The sequence below is a fragment of the Benincasa hispida genome, chromosome 12 (assembly GCF_027475165.1).
Source record: "Benincasa hispida cultivar pf3 chromosome 12, pf3_genome.v1.1, whole genome shotgun sequence".
Taxonomy (NCBI): domain Eukaryota; kingdom Viridiplantae; phylum Streptophyta; class Magnoliopsida; order Cucurbitales; family Cucurbitaceae; genus Benincasa; species Benincasa hispida.
The window spans coordinates 79,457,582-79,473,676 of NC_143489.1; the positions used below are offsets into that span (position 1 = coordinate 79,457,582).

The 16,095-nt window shown below is 37.3% G+C and overlaps 1 protein-coding gene across 4 annotated transcripts; it reads left to right on the forward strand.

The window, feature by feature from the left end:
- The first annotated feature begins 3,477 nt into the window (after nucleotides 1–3,477).
- LOC120067319 (HhH-GPD base excision DNA repair family protein) lies at nucleotides 3,478–16,028 on the forward strand. Of its 4 annotated transcripts, none has more exons than XM_039018882.2 (8): nucleotides 3,478–3,706; nucleotides 3,860–4,295; nucleotides 4,371–4,430; nucleotides 5,892–6,011; nucleotides 6,084–6,181; nucleotides 12,197–12,735; nucleotides 14,214–14,320; nucleotides 15,672–16,028. In XM_039018882.2, the coding sequence occupies exons 2-8, from the start codon at nucleotides 3,912–3,914 to the stop codon at nucleotides 15,747–15,749; spliced, it is 1,386 nt and encodes a 461-aa protein (XP_038874810.1). In that variant the 5' UTR covers nucleotides 3,478–3,706; nucleotides 3,860–3,911; the 3' UTR covers nucleotides 15,750–16,028. The 4 variants fall into 4 exon arrangements, with proteins under 4 accessions (XP_038874810.1, XP_090164879.1, XP_038874809.1 ...); XM_090308753.1 differs by having other exon boundaries at nucleotides 12,230–12,735; XM_039018881.2 differs by having other exon boundaries at nucleotides 3,504–3,686; nucleotides 12,230–12,735.
- The last annotated feature ends 67 nt before the right edge of the window (nucleotides 16,029–16,095 follow it).

Sequence of the window (16,095 nt, forward strand, 5' to 3'; positions counted from 1 at the left end):
CAACGGTATGTGAATAATTAATTAAACTCTTTAGTTAAATTATTCACTATCCGTTAACTGTCGGACACTCTACTAAAGATCGACAGCTGCACTATTCACACTACAAATATATTTCTGTGTCCATTGGATATAACCAATCAACAATGCGATGACCCTTCACAAATTGTTCGTAAGTACAACTGGACCAAAATTACCGTTTTGCCCCTATAGTTACATCTAACTAAAGTACCATTGATCCCTCTAATGAACAATAAATATAGTCCAACTATGACCAAACCCCTCTGGGGTAAGAAAGGGTGTGGCACCACAATGTTCAAGTCCCGGAATCAACCTTTAGGGAGCAATTTATCTACTTGTCCCAACAATGAGGAATGAATGAATTTCTTCTTGTGTAGTTGTGTTCCCAGCTCCTCAATAAGAAGAATCCCCAAAATGGTAGGCTTGTTGAGTTGGTGATCTGGCTCCTCTCACCCATACAAATCAAAGGGTTGTCTTCATAGATAAGAGTTCATAATTCACTCAGAATTCGGGTCATGTTACCTATGGTCATCCTGGTGAAATGTAAGTCTCTATTATAGATGATGTTATATAATGAGACTAAACATTTCGTGGTCCGATCTTATACAAACTCCTTTTTATATAATATCCCCGCTCACATGTCTCCACATGAATGCTCATAATCAGATCATTTGTAGCACTTTACAACAATTGTAATATCTACAAAGTGGGTCATACTTGTAGTGTAACCAAGATAAGATATCTAGACTTATCTACTTGTCCCAACAATGAGGAATGAGTGAATTCCTTCTTGTGTAGTTGTGTTCCCAGCTCCTCAATAAGAAGAATCCCCAAAATGGTAGGCTTGTTGAGTTGGTGATCTGGCTCCTCTCACCCATACAAATCAAAGGATCGTCTTCATAGATAGGAGTTCATAATTCACTCAGAATTCGGGTCATGTTACCTATGGTCATCCTGGTGAAATGTAAGTCTCTATTATAGATGATGTTATATAATGAGACTAAACATTTCGTGGTTCGATCTTATACAAACTCCTTTTTATATAATATCCCCGCTCACATGTCTCCACATGAATGCTCATAATCAGATCATCTGTAGCACTTTACAACAATTGTAATATCTACAAAGTGGGTCATACTTGTAGTGTAACCAAGATAAGATATCTAGACTTATCTATTTACTACAAACTATTTAGGTTATCACTTAAACATGATCTACCAGTATGTCTCTATATACATGTTTAAACTACAAGATAACCTTGAATGTTAGTTTATTAGTTTGTGGTTAATACAACTAACTTTGAAATAAAATGTCACATATTTTATTACATAAATAAAATGTTTGTACATTACAATTGCAAAATATGGGACCCTACGAGATTTAGGGCATCAATTCCAACAGTATTTAATATAAACGATATGATCCTAAATCGTTTATGAGGAGTCATGCGAGTGGAGATGTCATGTGCAAAGAGTTTGTATAAGATTGAACCAAGAAATAAGCCACTCTTACTTTATAATGTTGTTTACTGTTTAAGACTGACTATTTCAAAGCGATGACTTAGGTAGCTTGACCTTAATCCTGAACTAACTATGGACTCTTGTTTATTCGAGATTATCATTAGATTTGTATGGGTGAGGGTTGGCTCAACAACGCCGGCTCAATAAACCTCCCATTTCAAAAGTAAGATTGGGTAGATAGTTAGGGACGTAAGGTGCTAGACGGAATTCATTCCTACTCACTTTTAGGGATAGTAGAGAGGTTGTTCCCTTATGTGTTGACTCCGGTTCTTGGACAAGAGACTCCACCCTCTCATTGGCTCGAGAGAGACTCGGTTTAGTGATTGGATCACAAACCAATTGTCATTAGAGGTTCAGTGGGACTTAAGGAGCAAGATGTAATCTTGGGAGTAAAACAACTTTTGACCCAACTGTTATTACGAACAACCTGTGAAGGATTGACTTATTGATTATGGTTATATCGAATGGACAATAATATATCTACAGTAACGGGAGTGCAACTACTGGGCTTTAGTGGAGTGACCCAGTAGTTAACGATCGTTGGGGCCCATGATCTGAAGGTCCATGAGGTTCCCCTTCTAGCTCTATCGAACTACATTTTAAAACAGCGTGACGAATGAATTTGAAGTGTTTGAATTCAATTTTTTGAGCAAAACGTTAAATATATACGATATATTGAACATAATATTTAATTGTGAATTAAACATAAAGAGAGAGAAAATAGGAAATATTTAAATAAGATTTAAATACCAAGATTACGAATAGGGATTCATATTGATTGAGATTATTGTTGGATTTAATATTAAATTAAATTAATTAAATTGTTTAATTAATTATTTAATATTAATTTAATTTTAAAATTAATTTTTAGAATTAATTTTGAAATTAAATGGAATTGGTCAAAATTGCAATAAAAGTCAAAATAGTTGGCTAGGTCAAAATTCCTTCAGAAGTCAAAATTGTTGACTAAATAAAAAATGCAAAATGTTGACTTTTGACTTTGAAAGTCAAAAATTCAAAATTGTTGACTTTGGATTTTTGAGAGTCAAACTTTGACCTTTGACCAAGTTAATGGAAAGATCAACAATTTTGAGTGGGAAATTCCAACATTTACATTGCTAAGTGTTGTTTTCAATTGAAGACACTTGCCTCATTAATCCTAGTTTGAGTTAGTGGATTTTTGAGTGGCAAATTCTCATCAAACTCAAAGTGGCATATTTTGCATGATATGATCTATAAAGAGAAGAGTTTTGTGAATTTTAGCTCTCTTAGCCAAGTGGACTTTTATGAAATTATTTAATAATCTTAACCTATTTTCTCTCAGATTTTTAACATTTTCTTGTCAAAATTAGTCACTCACTGGATCCCATCATCCTGTTCTAAGGCTAGAGAATAGTCGGGAAGATTCTTGTGGTGGTTTACGAATCGTTCGTGAGGAGATTGAAGCTGATTTGGAGAAGACTTGAGATTAAAGGTTGTATCTTCTATTCCTTTTGTTCTTAATTTAATTGTATACTTATTCTCTGAAATTAATCTAATTAGAATACTTTAGATACGTTATTTCTTCCGCCACGCATATGTTCGTTACATCACTAATGTGTTGGAGAAATGGGTTGAAGAAAAGGTTTCAGTGTATCAATTGAACTTTCCATCACAATGCACCCTTTGATCCTTCGATTACCTCGAATCTTTAGTGGGATATTTTCTAACGATTTCGTCAAGTTTTATAATTTTTGTTCAACTTGTAAAAATGAAGTGTTGAACAAATCAATTGTTGTATCATAAAAAGATAAGAGAACACTCGATTCTTCTCTCAAAGTTACAACGTCCTTTTGTCAAGTTTCCTTCAACGTGGTTCTCTCAACTGTTCTAGTATACTCTACTTCTTCACATGTGTAGGTTTGGGATATGATAAGCTCACTAAGAGGATGACCCTCCCAATTCAAAGTATTTTTCTAGAAATTTCAACCTTGTTAACTATGATAACAATTGCGACTATAAACAGACTCACGACCATGGAAGGGTGTGGTGCACTCCTCAGAATACATAATTGATAATTCCTTTCTTCCTCTCTCTCTGTATGTCTGTATCCTTCAAGTTGGAGAACTATCACTTCCCTCCAGCTTTGAACCCCAAATCGTCAAACTGGTATTTCCCGCCCTAATTAGGTGATTTTTTTTCCAACCCTGCTACACTGATTATGGACTAGGTCCTCCTACATCCGTACATCTTCCATAGTCGTTTCTCATTTCTTCTGCCTTCTCTTTGGTTAACAACTTTCTCCTTAATGTACAAATATTTCTGTTTTGCCAAATTTGTAGTTGTGGGCGATTACTGACGAGTAATCAGGGTAGTGGGTCGGGTTGTTGCAGTATGAGCGGCGGAGTAAAGAACGAGATCGAGGAGTACACGAAGCAAAAGACTGGTTTTCGTCGGAAAAAGAAACCAACGAAGGAACGAAAACGCCGGGGCTCAAGTCCGTCGAAAAGGGAAGCAGTTGTTGACATTGAAGATATTATGTTCAGCGTAGACAATGTTCAGATAATCAGGGCATCGCTATTGGAATGGTACGACCGTAGCCGCAGAGATCTTCCATGGAGGAGATTGGACAAAGGGGAACCTGAAACACGGGCTTATGGTGTGTGGGTTTCAGAAATAATGCTGCAGCAGACGAGAGTTCAGACCGTCGTCCACTATTACAACCGTTGGATGATTAAATGGCCCACCGTTCAACATCTCTCTCGTGCTTCTCTTGAGGTTTGTTTGGAATTTTCTTTCAACTAACAATACTGTCTTCTTTACTCTTAGTAAATGAATTTAGATATCTGTCAGGAGGTGAATGAAATGTGGGCAGGCTTGGGGTATTATAGACGAGCTCGTTATCTTTTGGAGGTAATCTTTACTCTCTCTACTAATGAAATTTCAGTTCCATTCATATCTGCCACCATCTTTATTCCTTTCAGTTACCTTGGACACGATTTAGGTTGACAATTGTTTTTGTTTATATCTGGGAGTGTCTTGGCCAGCTATGCGCTTGAGTGTCTTGGCCGCTATGTGCTCCTAGGGATATCCTGTTTGACTCTACAACATTTAGGTGTCAAGAAAACTGGTAAAATATTTCTAGATGGTCACCATGGATTGAACCCCATGTTCTCTTAACCCTTTATCAAGGTCATGCCTCCCGATTTACCACTAGGTCAACTCATGATGGTTGATTTAGGTGACATTTAAATATAAGTTTCTGCATTTCACTTCTTTATTCGAACTGCAAGATAATAAACTTTTAGAACAAAGTGTGAATAAGTTTGTGTTGAAAGATGAGGAGGTAACTGAATATTGCAGCTTGCTAGAATTTTCACATGGAAAAGTTATAGTTAGAGAGGAAGATTTTAGAAGCTGGAATTTGGAGTCTTCAGGGTGGTAACTCATTCAAGGCTTTACTAAAACATTTAGAGGGACATGCCTATTGCTTGATTGTCAACAGCCTTTGTTTCTGCCATATGAAAATCTAGAAATTTGAAGAAGATGAATATTTTGACATGGTTGGTATTTATGGAGAGGTTAGACACTTGCAATGAAAATCCAAAAAGAATGCCTGAATCGGGTGTTGAGTCCTAGCTGCTGCCTTTTATGAAGACGTTCTTCATGTGTTTTTCCATTGAACATACATTAGGCACCTATAGATGGCCCTCTTCTATATATTTGATCGTTTGTGAATCAACAACTTCAGAGGCAAGAACAATTTTTTTTAACTCTCCTTTACAGCCATGGCTTCAAAGGGAAGGCAAGCATCTTTTGCTTCAACATTGTCAAAGCTATTATCTTTGGAATTTGTTACGGATGGAACAAAAGGATCTTTGACAATAAATGCTCTCCACGGGAAGCAAGCACGATATAAATCAAATATCTCAGGGCTTCATGCTCTGCCTATTCAAATTGTTTTAAAATTATTCACTTAATAATATTAACTTTAATCGAAAAGATAAGCATACCTCAGTGGTTAAAATATCTCTACTTCCTTGACGAGATCGATCATAGGTATCGTATCTCTACAGTTACATGTATTATTACGTTTTTCAAGAAAGTTGAACATTTTTTTTTGTAAGTTGGGGTTGCAAGTTTGAGGTGTCTTACGGGGTATGCTAGTTTATTATTTGTGTTCTTCAGCTTTAATGCACACGGTAAGCATGTGTCCTAGAGGGATTTTATTTTCTACTCTTGTATATCCTTTAGTAAATTGGTTGCTTTCAACTTTTCAAATCTCAATGGAAGTTCATGTTTCTTGTCAAAATAATATTAATAAAATATAAAATAACTGAAATGATGAATACCCCTTTCTAATTTTGTCGCTAGGGTGCAAAGATGATAGTCAAAGAAGGTGGTAGATTTCCTAAAACGGTTTCTACCCTTCGAAAAATTGCTGGAATTGGAGAATACACAGCAGGGGCCATTGCCTCCATAGCATTTGATGAAGTGAGTGCTTTTCTGGCCTATTTTTTTTTCCCCTACTCACAAGGAGCATGTCTAAATATGTATCCTGAGCAGGTGGTGCCCGTGGTCGATGGTAATGTGATAAGGGTCATTGCTCGATTAAAAGCTATTTCAGGAAATCCAAAAGACCCAAAGTTGGTCAAGCAAGTTTGGTGAGCTTTCCTCATTATTAGGATAACTGACTTTTTGTTAATATAACAAAAATGCAAAACTGGAGTCTGTCTTGTGGGTGGGTGGGGGGTGCAGAAACTTTTATAGAATCTTTAATCCTAGTCGTTCTTAGTATCTCCATCTTCTCTTGATAACTTAAAAATTAATAAATATGTTTGGTTTGACTAGAGAGAATTTCAAAATGTTATTTTCTCCTTGGATTATTGTTGAAATTAGGGTTTTGTACTCTAGGGACATTTTTGTCTTTTTCATTGTATCCTAGGGTTTCCCTTTTTTTTATTTAAGCTAGTGGTCTGTTGTATTTCTTTGTATCAGTCTTCTAATAAGAATCCTTTTATCCCATGGTTTTTCTCCTTGATTAGGGTTTTCCACGTAAAATCTTGGTGTGCTTTTTCTCTTTCTCTACTCTGCTTTTCATCATGGTATCAGAGCATGGAGATGAAACCCTAGCCACCATTGAGGAAAATTCAATAGGAGAATCCCAAACCAATAACCCAGATATAACCAGAATTATCCAAAAAGCCATTGACAGATATTTTCAGTCTCTTCTTCCTCACTTTCGTGACGATCACCCAACCTATTCGGACCAGATCCGGACCAACCAGCCACCGCTGCCCTACCACTTGCCGACTGGTTCATTCGAAGAAGGAACGACCAACTGCTAGACCCAGCAGCAATCGGCAACCAATTGCGATCCGGTTCTGTCACGTTCAGATGGAGACGAACGAAGCTGCCCAACCGCGATCAAGTCTGGTTGCTATCAGACAGAGCCGAACGACGCCACCCAGTCGAGATCGGCGATGCCTAGTGCTTCTCCATGTGAGATCAGCACCACCCAGCCAAGATTGGCGCTGCCCAACGCTTCCCACCTGTTGCCGTCGTAGCCGGTCTTCCCCCCTCAGCCACTGCCGCACCAAAAGACCGATGGAAGATGTGTAGGTGTCTCTCAGCCGAATATGAGCAATCGAATGGGGCAGTTTTCACCAATCATGGTTGAATTTGGAGGGGGAGATTCCTCATCATACCACCAGGACCAAGGGAGTATAATCCAAGATCAAGTTACTCAGTTGCAGTTGCAGTTGTAGATTAAACGACAGAACGAGATGTTCCAGTAGCAGATAGCTGCTATTGGGGAAGCCCTAGGATCGACATCCAAGATTCAACCAGATCTAAACCCATATCCTGAAAACTCGGTAACTTCGTTCCTTACTTACCCCTCAAATTTATGTTCTGGAGCTATAGGCAATTCTTCTAGCTTTATTACAGCAGAAAAGTTGAATTGTGATAATTACTTTTCTTGGTCCCAATCTATTAAAATGGCCCTTGAGGGCCGTCACAAATTCGGGTACCTGACAGGTGAAATACCAAAACCAAGGATCGGTGATCCCCAAGAGCGAATTTGGAAAGGAGAGGATTCTTTGTTGAGATCGATTTTGATTGGAAGTATGGAACCTCAGGTTGGAAAACCATTATTGTATGCAGTCACAACCCGTGATATTTGGGAGGTAGCCCCAAAACTCTACTTCAGGAGACAGAATGTCTCTCGTTTATATATCCTACATAAGCAGGTCCATGAATGTAAACAAGGAACAATGGACATTACTGCTTACTTTAACAAGCTGTCTCTCTTGTGGCAAGAGATGGATTTGTGCCGTGAAATGATTTAGAATTGTCCTTGTGGAGGAGTGTTACATTATCAGTCTGAGGAAACGGACCGCGTGTATGACTTTCTTGCCGGACTCAACTCTAAATTTGATACAGTACAAAATCGTATATTGGGGACCAGACCTATACCATCCCTAATGGAAGTCTGTTCTGAAGTTCGTCTGGAGGAAGATAGGTCGAGGGCCATGAACAGTATACCTGTAACACCAACTGATTCCTCTTCTTTCAAAACATCTGGTCCTATCCAAGATAAACAGTACGGTAAGCCGCCCCTAGTGTGTGAACATTGCAAGAAACCTTGGCACATGAAAGATCAGTGCTGGAAGCTTCACAGCCGACCGCCAAATGGTAAGAAATGACAGCCAAGCCGGGCTCTTGTTGGTGAATCTGTTACTGGAGATACTCAACCTGAGAATTAGGAAACCACCGTTGGAGTAAGTGCCATCACTCAATCAGGTACTTTTCACTCCTTTGAACTTGTGAGTATAACTGGTAATAAACCATGGATATTAGATTCAGGAGCCACAAACCACTTAACTGGTTCCTCTGATCAATTTTTGTCTTATCAACCCGGTGCTGGAAATGAAAGGATCAGAATTGCAGATGGGTCCTTTGCCCCCGTCGCTGGAAAAGGACGGGTGTCGCCCTTTGCAAGCTTAATCCTCCAAGATGTGTTACATATGCCAAAAGTTTCTTACAATTTGTTATCTATTAGTAAAATTACAAGGGATTTGAAGTGTTGTGTTATCTTTTCACCTGATGCTGTTATTTTTTAGGATCTGAACTCGGGGATGACGATTAGCACTGCCCGGCATGACAGGGGACTCTATTTCCTTACTGAAGATTTCTCTTTTAGGATATGTGATAGGACTAGTTTGTTTCCTTCCCATTTTTCTGTTTCTGAAACAGATTATATGTTATGGCATTATCGCCTAGGCCATCCTAATTTCCAGTTTATGAATTATTTGTTTCCTCATCTTTTTCACAATATTAATATTTCTAAGTTGAAATGCGATGTGTGTGTCCAAGCCAAACAGCCTCGTGTTTCTTTCTCTTCTCAACCTTATAAGCCCTCTAAACCATTCATCTTGTTCCATAGCGATGTTTGGGGTCCGTCACCTATTACTACCATAACTGGGAAGCGTTGGTTTGTAACTTTTATTGACAATCATACTAGACTAACCTGGGTCTTCCTTCTGACAGACAAATCAGAAGTTACTTCGGTTTTCCAACAATTTTACAATTCTATAGAAACTCAATTCAACGCCAAAATCGCTATTCTCCGAAGTGATAATGGTTAGAGTACCTCAATAATGGCTTACGAAAATTCCGAGTCTCAAAAAGAGTTGTCCATCAGAGTTCCTGTGCATACACCTCTCAACAAAATGAAATAACCGAACGGAAAAACCGTCACCTAGTTGAAGTTGCCCGATCTCTTATGTTGTCAACTTCCCTTCCTTCTTATTTATGGGGTGATGCTATCTTGACAACAGCCCATCTAATAAATTGCATGCCATCCCGAGTCCTAAAATTCCAAACCCTCTTAGATTTCTTCAAAGAGTCTTACCCAAATACTAGACTTCTTTTTTATGTACCCTTTCGTGTCTTTGGCTGTGTGGTGTTCATCCATACACACGGCTCTAACCGTACCAAGTTTACCCCTCGAACACAAAAATGTGTCTTTGTGGGGTATCCTCTACATCAGCATGGGTACAAGTGTTATCATCCCTCTTCCAGAAAATACTTTGTCTCTATGGATGTGACATTCTTTGAAGATCATCCATTCTTTTCCAATGGTTCTCTTCAGGGGGAGCATACTAGTGAAGAAACCAATTGGGGTCCTAGTCTTTTTGCCTTACTTGAACCTGAACCCATCCTTGATGTCAGTATCAGTACCAATGCACCTATCCTCCCGACCAACTAAGTCCCTTGGATCACATACTATAGGAAGGATCTCAGGAAGGAAATAGCGCCGCCTGTTATCTCTCCGGCTCCAGTTCATGAGTCTGAACAGAGATCAGTTCCAGGTACTAATAGTCCTATCCCTGATCATGATAATAAATGTGATAAAACTGATGCCTGTGTTGAAAGCGTTGAAAGCAAAAGCAGGGAAGACAATGACAGCAAAGATGTAATTGAGGTCAATGATGGTGTAAAGACAGATGATTATGTGACTCTTGAGAACATGGTAGAACCTGGAAAAGAAGCGTCTCTTACTCCCGCTGAAAAAATCGTTGAAAGTGGGAAAATAACAAAACCGGAGGGTAAGTGCAGTATGTCAGAAGAAAGTAAAGACAAAGATGAATCCCTTGATCTTTCAATTGCCCTAAGAAAAGGTACTAGATCATGTACAAAATATACGTTGTAGAGTTACTTGTCCTATAGTAATCTGTCTCCTGAGTTCAAGGCCCTCACTACAAATCTAGACACAGTGGTGATACCAAATAGTACACACACAACTTTGGAAAGTCCTGAATGGAAAGCCGCAATCATGGAAGAAATGAGAGCTCTCAATAAAAATCATACGTAGGATCAAGTCAATCTTCCAAGTGGTCATAAAGCAGTCAGATGTAAATAGGTGTTCACAATAAAGTATAGGCCCGATGGAACACTTGATAGATACAAAGCCAGATTAGTTGCCAGGGGATTTACTCAGACTTTCGGGGTTGATTATTCCGAGACTTTTTTGCCCGTTTCAAAGCTAAATCCAGTTCGGGTCCTCCTTTCTGTTGCAGTTAATAAGGATTGGCCCCTTCACCGGCTTGATGTGAAGAATGTCTTTCTGAATGGAGAGTTGGAGGAAGAAGTCTATATGAGTCCTCCCCCAGGATTCGAGAAACAGTTTAATCACTGAGTTTACAGATTAAGAAGGTCCTTATATGGGTTAAAACAGTCACCAAGGGTTTGGTTTGGCAGGTTTACTATGTTTTTAAAGTCGCAAGGGTATAAACAGGGTCATTTTGATCATACTCTTTTTTACTAAAAGGTCAGTATCCGGGAAAATTGCAATTTTGATTGTTTATGTTGATGACATTGTTATTTCAGGCGATGATACCTCAGAGATTGACCGATTGAAGGCAAAGATGGCTAAGGAATTCGAAATCAAGGACCTTGGAATGGAAGTAGCTCGATCGAAAGAAGGAATTTCAGTTTCCCAACGGAAGTATACTCTAGACTTGCTTAAGGAAACAGGTATGACAGATTGCAAACTAGTTGATACTCCTATAGAAACAAATGCAAAGTTAAATAATATGAGTAAAGGTGTTCCAGTTAGCAAAGAAAGATATCAACGAGTTGTTGGGAAATTAATATCTCTCATACTAGACCCGACATCTCTTATGCAGTAGTATGATAAGTCAGTTCATGCAGTCTCCAAACGAAGAACACATGAGGGCAGTGGAGCGCATTTTGAGATATCTGAAAACCTCTCCAGGGAAAGGCTTCATGTTCAGGAAAACTGAAAGGCGATGCATCAAAGCTTACACCGATGTTGATTGGGCAGGATCTATAGTAGACAGAAAATCAACATCAGGGTATTATACCTTTGGGTGAGGCAACCTTGTTACATGGAGAAGCAAAAAGTAAGGTGTTGTTACTAGAAGTAGTGCCGAGGCAGAATACAGGGCCATGAGTCTGGGAATCTGTGAAGAGATTTGTTTTGAAAAAGTTTTGAAAGACCTTGATGAAGAGCATATCGATCCAATGAAACTCAACTGTGATAATAAAGTTGCAATAAGCATAGCAAATAACCCTGTTCAACATGACAGAACATAGCATGTGAAGATTGATTGACATTTCATCAAGGAAAGACTTGATAGTGGCAACATTTGTGTTTCTTATATTCCTTCCAATCAACAGATTGCAGATGTCCTAACAAAAGGACTGCCCAAACAGCTGTTTGACGCATGTGTGAGCAAGTTGGGTCTTATTGACATCTACGCCCCAACTTGAAGGGGGAGTGTTGCAATTAGGGTTTTGTACTCTAGGTGCATTTGTCTTTTTCATTGTATCTTAGGGTTTCCCTTTTTTCTATTTAAGCTGGTGGTCTGTTGTATTTCTTGGTATCAGTCTTCTAATAAGGATCCTTTTATCCCGTGGTTTTTTATCTCTGATTAGGGTTTTCCACATAAAATCTTGGTGTGCTTTTCTTCTTTCTCTACTCTGCTTTTCATCAATTATCACCGTTTTTATATTTGTTAATAATGCTGAAAATAATGAAATAGAACTTTTATGTATTTGATTTATAATAGTTTTAAGTTCATGCTCATTTAACCATTCTAATATAATTAGCTTATCTCATCTCTCTCTATTTGTTGGGGGAGAGGAATTAGGAAAGCAGCTGCTCAATTAGTTGATCCTTCCAGGCCTGGGGACTTCAATCAGGCACTCATGGAACTTGGTGCAACTTTATGCACTCCAACAAACCCAAGCTGCTCAACATGCCCTGTGTTTGATCACTGTGAGGCCCTTTCAATCTCAAAGCATGATAATTCAATTCTTGTCACAGATTATCCCGCTAAGGGGATAAAGACCAAACAAAGACATGATTATTCTGCTGTATGTGTGGTTGAGATATTGGACAATCAGGGTACGTCTGAGTTAGAGCAATCTAGTAGATTTCTTCTTGTAAAGAGGCCTGATGAAGGTTTGCTTGCTGGTCTCTGGGAGTTTCCATCTGTCTTGTTGGATGGAGAAGCTGATTTAAATACAAGGAGAGAATCCATTAATAGCCACTTGAGTAAATGCTTTGGACTTGAACTAAAAAAGAATTTCGAAATAGTTATTAGAGAAGATGTTGGAGATTTTATCCATGTTTTCACGCACATCCGTCTCAAGATATATGTTGAACACTTGGTGTTATGTTTAAAAGGTTCGAGTTACTTCTCCTTTCATCCCTATCTGTGCATTAAGTATTCATAAACTCTGTCTTCAACTTGCTATAAAACTTAACCTATATACGATTTACTTATTCTGTGGGCTGTCAAACATTGTGTGCATGTTTATTATCTACTTCTATGTCACCTCTCGTGGATGATATATTGTCAATTGTCATAGATGGAAAACTATCACTGAAACTGGTCTATGAGGAAAACCATTAAATGAAGTTTTGACTTTTGAAACATTTAACCTATAAAATTTTAAGCTTACAAATTCCAGTTATCATATTAGTTTAGGATTGAATTAGTATTTTGAGCTTCTAATCGGTTGCCCTCTTAAATTTGTTTTGTATTGCTTCTTCATTAATGCTATTGTGCTCATTTTTTGTGGGCTCCCTTGGCTTCAATGAGAGGGTATCTTATTTTTCTCCCCTACTATTCTATTTTTCTTTCCAATGAAGTTTCTATTCCCTATACACACATAAAATAGGAATAAATAGCTTCTTACATTTACATTCTAATCGCCATCAAAATTAAATCTTATTCTGTTTACATTACTGCTTGAAACTTCGTGGCTCTTAATTATCAATAGTGTAACAAAGGAGCACTTGATGGTTTGTTGTTCATAGCATTGCGGTAACACTGTGTTTAAATTGTTTGAAACAAAACATCAATTAGTCCTTAGAATTCGGCTGCAACAGCTATACTCAAATCTGGATTGAGAAAAAGGTACGAAGTGATTTTCATTTTTCTTACTAACATTTTATCTTTCCTTGACTGTTGCATCAGTGACATGTAACATCATATTGATAAATACTTTTGAATATTTTAATTTTAAAATAGAATAGGTCATTGTGAATAGTATGGTAATTCATGATGATCTAAATTGTAATTTTCATAGTAAATTGACATCAACCACAATTTATTATTAGATTTAAAATGATTCCATTTTCATATTTATACTATATGGTAATGTTGATGTCTAAAATTTATACAAGCACAACAGGTTAATTTACTACAGAACAGGTGTCGGGATAGTTCTGAATATTTTTAATTTTTAGTGTCAACAATTCTTAGCAAGTGATGAGAAGAATTATTAGAGTTCTTTGGAGAACTCTCCAAATTGGGATGGATTTCCCTAGCTTGACCATGGACTTGGCTTGATACTTTCACTTGCTGCATCATTAAGTCAGCATCTTGGATCATTTTGAAGCATTTCAAGTTAATAATAACAAAAGCTGCTTACTTTCGCCTGGAATTGATTTTCATCAGTTTTCTTGAATAGTATGCTGTAGATAGGCATGTTTTTCAGTGACTGTGCAAAGTACTTTGTTAATCAAAAGCTATGGATGATTATGGATTTTTTTTTTCTTTCTTTCTTTTGGAAATTTGTGAATTCTAGTCCTTTTTTTTTTCTTTTTTTTTTCCCATTTCAGTTATTTGACTTTCACATATGTATGTGTTCTTAAAGGTGAAGGTAGCGAGCTGTTTCTGAAACAGGAGAAGAAATCTATATTATGGAGATGTGTGGACAACAAGGCTATGTCAAGCATGGGCTTGACATCCAGTGTGAGGAAGGTAAGCACAGATGGTGCATTAGATGACTTCTCGTTGTGTTATGTCAGTATTACTTTCATAAATATTTTATTCGAAGGTTTTATTTTCATCTACTAAAAATCTTAATTTATCTGCATAGCGTTCATCGTTACATTTGAAAGAAAATTCTTTCAGATCACTTGGTATGAAAATGAATGCACCAACCCATGATTTATAGATGCAGAATTAGCATCGTTTGGGATCCTATGATGGAAGGAACCAATAAGAGGGATTGAGCCTTGAGAGATGCAGTGACAAGGGAGAGAGACGTGTTAATTTATTTTTCCATGAAAAAACCTTTTAATTAATATAAGAAGTTGAAGACATTCATTTTAGGTGCCATTATTATTTATATGCGATTAGTATTCTTGCTAACTAATAAATTAACACTCGTATTGTTTCCAATGTTGATTGGTATGGAAGTTAACAACACTTGAGTTTCAAAATCATATATATAGTAGATAATGCGACATTGAGGATTGGTAACATGGGACTTTTTTTTATCACACTATCACTCTCCGAGTGTCCTCGTGTATGCATATTTAGATATCGATTGCATAGAGATCTGATATTTGTAAAGTAAATGCAAGTTTTGATGAGAGTCAAGAGCATCATATGAAATTATTTCTTGCTACCCCATGGGGACACCATTATCAGCGCCATGGTTCTAGTAAGCGCTGATACCAGAAATAAATACTGTCATTTTCTCTAAAATTTTCTCCTCTCTCTCAGCCACGTACACGCTTCTGAAGTTTAAGAATAATGAATGTGTGACTTCTGCACGATCAGATGATTGAGGGAGGTCAACATATATCGTTTGCTATTTATATTTATTAAAAAAGAAATTGAAACTGAGAGTTATTTTTATGAAGCATGATTTAACTTGAGAAACATCAATTTGGTTAATAATATGAAACTGAATGTAATGTTGTTATGAAGCTATCTGTTGTATATACCAATTAACAACATTGAATGTCAATTAGAATTGGTCTAGATCATTATTAGTTTTCCTTTTTATATCTATCAATGCAATCACAAATTTCCTTGAACATCCTTGTCAGTTTAGTCAATAAATGGGGGTTGTTTATGTCTTATTAAATTTGAGTATTTATTTTTTCGTAAGAGAATTGTTTTCTAATCATGTAAATGTGTAACGGACAATCGGCTATTAGCAACTAAGTTGACATTTTGTTTTAATAGTTTGAGTCCTTTCTTGTGGAGGCATTTCCTTTTTTCTGTGGACTTGTTTTTTTATATGTTGTATTCTTTCATTTTTTTTCGATGAAAGTTATTCTTATTAAAAGAAATACACTAAGTAACATTTCTTTTACAGACCTATGCCATGGTCGAGAAATTTCAGGCAAAGAAGACTTCTAGCCGTGCACTACCCAGAAAAAAACAGAAAGCTTGAACTGCAGGAGCTGTCCACATTTACGATAAGTTTATTTGATGCTTTTACCATTCATCGATTGTTCTGTGTGTACCACTAGTAATGGACGGCAGGACAGTCTATTTTCGTGAATGTTGTAGATGATCAGGGGGAAATAGGAGGGGAGAATCATGGGGACAGGTTTTATTATTATTATTATTTATTTTATTTTTATTTTTGAGTACAATTATGGAGATGGGGGATCGAACCTTCAACCCTTAGAAAGGAAGAGAGTATGCCAATTAATGTTGAACTAAACTCGCCTTTGCAAACATATTTCGGTTTTTCCTTGATAGATAAGAGTTGGATAAATAGATATTCTTGAATG

Coding starts and splice junctions, on each gene's coding strand:
- LOC120067319 (XM_039018880.2), top strand. CDS start 3,619: ATGTCTGTATCCTTCAAGTTGGAGAACTATCACTTCCCTCCAGCTTTG. Junction 4,431..5,891: donor GAGCTCGTTATCTTTTGGAG/GTAATCTTTACT, acceptor TTTTGTCGCTAG/GGTGCAAAGATGATAGTCAA. Junction 6,012..6,083: donor CCTCCATAGCATTTGATGAA/GTGAGTGCTTTT, acceptor TATCCTGAGCAG/GTGGTGCCCGTGGTCGATGG.